Below are 5,921 nucleotides of genomic sequence, written 5' to 3'. Positions count from 1 at the left end.
GGCACCATGTCCACTACCCAGCTGCATCCTGCACTGCTCCGGGGGCAGGGGGGCACCATTCGTTCAGGCACTGATTTCAATGGAATTTTGCAATATGGCCGTTTCAAGACCACAGCCACTTGCCCTGACATGCCTCTATTGAGGTCACTGGTGATCGGCCGGGAGAACTAAGCATTTTTACAACTGCTCCAGCAGGAATTGCAGGGAGAGAGTGTCAGGCCCTCCAAAGAGGCCCGCGTGTTACTTCCAGCTCTTGTCTCTAGCCAAGCCCTTCCCTGGGCTTTGGCCGGAACCCACCCCAGGCCGGGAGGGAAGGGGCGCTGGCTGAGTCCAGGGGGCCATACCATGCAGGAGGACACGCCACTGGCCCCGGCACAGACCATGAGATTGGTGATCTTGTTGCCCCAGAACTTCTTGCACTCGGCATTGGACAGGAGAGGCAGGGCAGCCTGCTGCAGCCTGTCGGGGGTATTGGCATCTGGAAGGGCAGGGTGGGCGGTCAGCAGCCACGGTCTGGCCCCCCACGTCCCACCCACCCACCTGGAGGGCACTCACTGGTGTGTTTGGTCAGGCCCCAGCCGGTGGTGGCGCACAGGGTCCCGGCAGGGAAGTCGTCATTCTCATTTGGCAGGCACACAGCGGACACGGTCTGGGAGAAGCGGGCGGGCGTGGCCAGCTTCAGCAGCGTGATGTCGTTGTTGATGGTGAATATGTTGAACTTGGGGTTCTTGAAAACCTGCAGGGTGGGGCGGACTGCAGTTGGGGTCTGGGAGGAGGCCAACGCGGGGCTGAACCAGGGCACCGGGCCACCCCAGATCACCTCAGTGCTCCTGTCTGCACAATGGCCTGTTCGACTTGGCACCAGGAGCCCGAGGCCGGGCCCAGGACCAAGGTGCAGACCTTGAACACCCTGCTTTCTGCTTTGCCCCATCACGATGGAGTGCCGGGGTGGTTAGGAGCAGCTGGGGGTGTTCGGGTCTTAGCCAGGGCGGGACACTCCTGAGGGCCTGTCCCCCCCACCCCGGGGTCACACCTAGACTCCAGGGCCACCATACCTTGGCAATCTTCAGCACCTGGATGTCCTCAGCATCTGAGCCCTGGTCAAACTCCCCGGCCACGACCCGGTGGGTGGTTCTGGAGAGGGCCCAAGAAAGAAGGGGGAATCCTGCTGTGAGGCAGTGGAGCCGTGTGGGGGGTACAGGGTCTGTGTATGTGCGTGTGTACCTTTGTGCATGTGCTCAGAGTCGCTGATCCAGAGAAGGGAGCTCAAAATATCGTAATCTCCCCCGAAACACCTGCACCTACAGCCCTCTGAGTGCTTTCTTCTCCCTGACCCTTGGGAGACCCGCATGACTTGGGTTTTCTACACATTCCCAAACAAAGAAACTGAGGCACAAGGAGTTAAAAGCCCAGCCCTCAGTGCTGAGAGTTTCCCCCTCCACCAAGAGGTTTCTTGGGGACCCTGGGTACTCACCTGACCCCACAGTGGGCGGCAGTGACCACCCAGTCCTCGCTGATCAGGGAGCCCCCGCAGAAGTGGAAGCCAGTGCTGTCCTGAAGGAAGACGGAGAGGTCAGTGCTGGCTGGACACCAGCAGCCCCCAGCCTGGCCCCAGCTGGGCCAATACTCCAGTGTGTCCCCCACTCAGGGGCAGAATTCCCCTCTCACCTGCAGGGACACCTGCCAGGGCCAGGAGCCCGGGACAGCATCCTCCCCATTGACGATCCTGGACAGGCCACTCAGCACGGGATGGATGGTGGGAACCCCGCAGCCTGGGGGTGGGAGTATGAGGTAAGGGATGGAGGCCAAGGGCTCCCCACTCAGGTCCCTCTGTCCAGGAACCCCCACGGACAACTCAGTCTGACGTGTGCTTCGGGCCAGACAAGCCCGACAGGTTGGCTGTGAGGTGGTGGCCGGCCCAAGCAGGGGCTGGAGGCAGGGCTCTGGGGGTGTGAACCCAGCCCCCCCACTGCCTAGCCTTAGCATTCTGAGAGTCTTCCCATCTGCAAAGAGGGGCTCATGAAGCTGCTAACCTCACAGAGTTGGGATAAGGGTACAAGAAGACGGGGCGCCTGGTGACCCAGTCGGTTCAATGCCTGACTCTTGATTTCGGCTCAGGTCATGATCTCGAGGTCTTGAGATCGGCCCCGTGTCTGGCCCCACGCTCAGAGTAGTCTGCTTCTCTCTCTCTCTCCCTCTGCCCCTCCCCTGGCTCGAACTCTCCCTCTCTCTCTCCCTCTCTCAAGTAAATAAATAAATAAATCCTTAAAAAGAAAAAAACAAAAGGATGCAAGAAGGCCAAGCAGGCGAAGCAGGAACTTGCTCTGTTCCCGGCCCAGAGCAAGCGCTCCGTGAACACAAGTCTGAAAGTGTCGGGCCCAAGGTCCCGAAGGGCTAGTGGTGGCCAAGCCACTCTGGCCTGCTTGCCATCTGAGCCGTTCTGGGAGCCACTAGCTGTTCAGGGAATTTTCGCTCCCTCTGGACTTGGCCTCTCTGTCCCTTGCACAGCGTGTGAGGCCTCAGTCCGCCCCAGGAAGGCCCATCCCCTCCTGGAGGCCTCACACTGGCTGGTCTGGTCCAGTCCTCCCCGCATCCCCATTGTGCCAATGGAGCTGGTGAGGCTCAGAGGGGGAGACTGACTCAGGCTCACACCACCGTGCGCAGCTAAACAGGGAGCAGGGACCCTGGACCCTGTTGCCCCTTCTGGCCCCCAGGGGTGGAAGGGGAGCAGAGACATCCCTCCTGGCCTCTGCTTGCCCCGAACTCACCGAAGGCTGTGCCCAGGAAGGCGCAGCAGGAGAGGAGCCAGAGGAAGGCCATGGTGCTGCGGTCAGGGAGGTGTAAGGCGTCTGCCTGGGGAGCTCCCCGTTATATACCTGTGCACCAAGCTGTAATCTACAAACCTTGAGGTGACAGTCCCTTTCCTGGGCATGTGCCTGAGTAGGTAGAATGTGCCAGAGCAGGGCTGGCATCGCGGCGTGGGATGGCAGCAGCTGTGGCCCGTGGTCGAGCTTCGGTCTGGGTCAAGGGCGAAGGTGGGGCCAAACAAGGTGGCCTCGGGGAAGGGCTCAGAAAACTCAGGCTTCCTCTTCCAGGAAGGGACTTCTGGACAGCAGCCAGGCCTGGGCAAGGTTTGAGCCCCAGCCTATTCTCTCATGGGCTGGAGAACCTTGGACAAGTAATTTAGGCAGTCTGTTATTTGAAACCCTTGGGCGGTGTGGTCAAGGAGGGAGGAGGTGTGGGGACCAAGGCATGGGTGGCCAGGGGTCTGAGGGGTACACCCCCGGTCTTGGGGATGGCCAAGAAGTCTCCCTGAAGGTTCCGTCCAGTATCTAGGGTGGTCACTTGGGCTATGTGCAGCGTGGCTCAGAGGGGCAAGTGCCCACTGCCTGTTCACACCCAGACGCCATGGGCCGCTGGAATCAAGCATGTGGCCTCCTGGGGCCATAGCCCCAGTGAGAGCCGGTGGAGGCTGGATCAAGCAGGAAATGGGGTTGAGGGGGCAGGCAAGAAGGCCTGCTTCTGGCTTGGGCGACAGGGTGGGCAGTGGGGCCATTTCTCAGCACTTGAGAAACCGGGGAAGGAGATATTTGAGGGTGAGCCTGCTAGACACAGTGTGAGCCCCACAAAACACACAAGGAAAATGGTATCTCATGGCTGCTTTTAATTTCCATCACGCTGACGATGGTAGCATGCTCCCCAGTACAGGTCTCCACACAAAACAGCTGTGCAGACTCGGGCGGGTTATGCGCCCTCTCTGGTTTTGTTTCTAAGTGTGTAAAATGGGGTTGCTCGTAGTATAGATCCCACATTATGAAAAGGCATGACCCATCCCGAGCAAGGACCAGGCCTCACACACAATGCGTCCTGGTTGGTTCTCTGTACTCCTTCCTGAATTTCCTATCGGTGCCCTTTCCACATTCTAGAAGCCTGTCCAATGACAGTGAGGGGTGGCCACACTGTATCACGTGGGAACGAAGGACACAAAACAAGAGGCAGAGGGTGGCCCCCTCTGTGAGACCATGCTAGCCCTGCAAGCCCATTCATCCTTTCCAGCCCAGCTTACCAGGCCCATAGCAGGCCGGAACAAAAGAAAAGAAACGCAGATTTCTCCTGCTTTAGCAAGCTGCGTGCATGGGGAAAGGAGTGGGAGAATTTAGTGAAAAGAGTAAAAAAAAAAAAAAAAAAAAAGTAAAATGTACCGGACCAGCTAAGGAGTTATCGTGATTAACACCGAGGCAGGAGGGCCTCACCCAGAAGGGGACATTTAAGTTAGGGGAGCAGGCGGAGTGCGCCAAGCACATCTCCGGGACTGTGTCCAGGCCGGGGCATTAGCAAGGGCAAATCGCGACGCTCAGGAGGCTGCCCGGAGGAGGCAGAGGGCACTGGTGAGCCCAGAAGGCAGGAGGCCAGCGCAGAGAGGCCAAGGGGAGCGACCGAAGAGGGCCCTGGTGGAGACACGGTCGGGAGCGGCTGCCCTGACGCTGAGGCCCCCGGGCGCGTCGTTCCACCGGTGAAGCCGCAGTGGCAGCCCCGGGCGGCCAGGTGGCAGCGGCCGCAGGGCTGGCGGGACTCCAGGTGGGAGGGGCGGGGCAGGTGGGGGCGGGGCGGAGGCCTTGGCCTTGGAGCTGGCAGCGCGCCGCCCGCCCCGCGCCCCTGGCGCGCGGGCTGCGGAGGTCTGGGAACGCGCGCAGCTGCAGGTGGGGGCGGGCCGCACGTGCACCCACTCCTGCCGGGCCGGGGCCCTCCAGCCCACCCCACCACGAACCCTGACCCAGAGGAAGGACCCTTTGGCCCGCGCCCTTCCCTTCCTTGAGGACGCCGGGCTCCTCTGCTCCCGCGTGATTAGGCATCGGCCAAGCAGCCAGTCCTCGGGGTCCCAGGATGAGCCCACCGATCTCTGGACCCAATTGTTCAGCCAATCAAGTTGACAATATCCAGTATTTTCCTGGCTTCCATTTTTCGCTGATAGCTTCTAACTTCCCACCGTCGGGTTTGGAATCCTGCCTCCTGAGCTCCTGGAGTGCACCCATCTCTACTCTTGCACGCTCCCAGGGAGAAGGTATGGCCTTGTTTGCGTGCGGGTTGTGTGCCAGCTCAGAAAATCCAACCTCGTTGCAGGTGTGTAGCATCTAGTATGTTTAGCGGGCAGTGCTGAAGCGATTCCAGGAAAAGGGGTCGCTCAGGGTGACCCGCTCCGTGCGCGCACTGGGAACAGACAGCATGGGACAGCTGCTTCCCAGGCAGTCTGTGTTTGGGGGAAGAGCTTTGCTGGGGACAGGAGGCCCCGAGCCAGTCCCTGCCCAGCTGCTTCCTGGGATTTGGCCTCTGGTGGGGGTTGTGGGGTCGGGGGATCCAGGTCCTGCCCGGCATGGAGGGAGAGCGTGGGTCCACCACTGGCAAGTCTAGGACTGGTATTGCTCGAGGCCGGCACACAAATGTCAGTTTGCTTAAGTGAACAGGCCTCTCTTCCTGAAGTCCTATCTCAGGAGGTCAAATCCCAATCCCCTTTTTTATTAAAACTAAGATGTATTGAAGCATAATTTACACGTGATGAGATGGACAATGTAAAGTGAACAGAGGGGTGAATAGATACACACACATCCACCGTAGTGTAACAAACACCACAACCAAGCTATCACCCAAGAAGGTCCCCGCGTGCCTCTTTCCAGCTACCCCTCCTCTGAGGTAACCAGCCACCGCTGTTCCTATTTCTTTCACCACAGATTAGGTTTGCCTGTTCTTTCACTCAGCCAGATGGTTTTGTGATTCACTTGTGTTCTTGGCTGTGTCAGGAGTGGTGTACTTCATACACACACCACAATTTAGGTACCACTCTCCCACTGGGACATTTGGGCTGTTGCTCCTCCCCCAGACAAAGACCCTCCGTAAACTCCCTTTTTTTCCTACTACTTTTCCCC

At 59.3% G+C, this 5,921-nt stretch overlaps 1 protein-coding gene across 2 annotated transcripts in view; it reads right to left on the bottom strand.

Moving 5' to 3' along the window:
* The window catches only part of CTRB1 (chymotrypsinogen B1), a 3,309-nt gene extending 489 nt beyond the window's left edge, over positions 1-2,820 (bottom strand). The window contains exons 1-6 of one of the 2 annotated variants that reach the window (XM_040633025.1): positions 2,769-2,820; positions 1,669-1,772; positions 1,475-1,554; positions 1,056-1,134; positions 556-736; positions 345-478 (exon numbers count right to left, since the gene is read on the bottom strand). In XM_040633025.1, the coding sequence (XP_040488959.1) occupies positions 345-478; positions 556-736; positions 1,056-1,134; positions 1,475-1,554; positions 1,669-1,772; positions 2,769-2,820 (630 nt within the window). The remainder of the gene's footprint in view (positions 1-344; positions 479-555; positions 737-1,055; positions 1,135-1,474; positions 1,555-1,668; positions 1,773-2,768) is intronic. The other variant, XM_040633026.1, reaches the window with a different exon arrangement.
* Between the last annotated feature and the right edge of the window lie 3,101 nt (positions 2,821-5,921).

The sequence above is a fragment of the Ursus maritimus genome, unplaced genomic scaffold (genome assembly GCF_017311325.1).
Source record: "Ursus maritimus isolate PB19 unplaced genomic scaffold, ASM1731132v1 scaffold_19, whole genome shotgun sequence".
Classification (NCBI taxonomy): Eukaryota; Metazoa; Chordata; class Mammalia; order Carnivora; family Ursidae; genus Ursus; species Ursus maritimus.
This window is presented reverse-complemented; position numbering and strand designations above follow the sequence as displayed.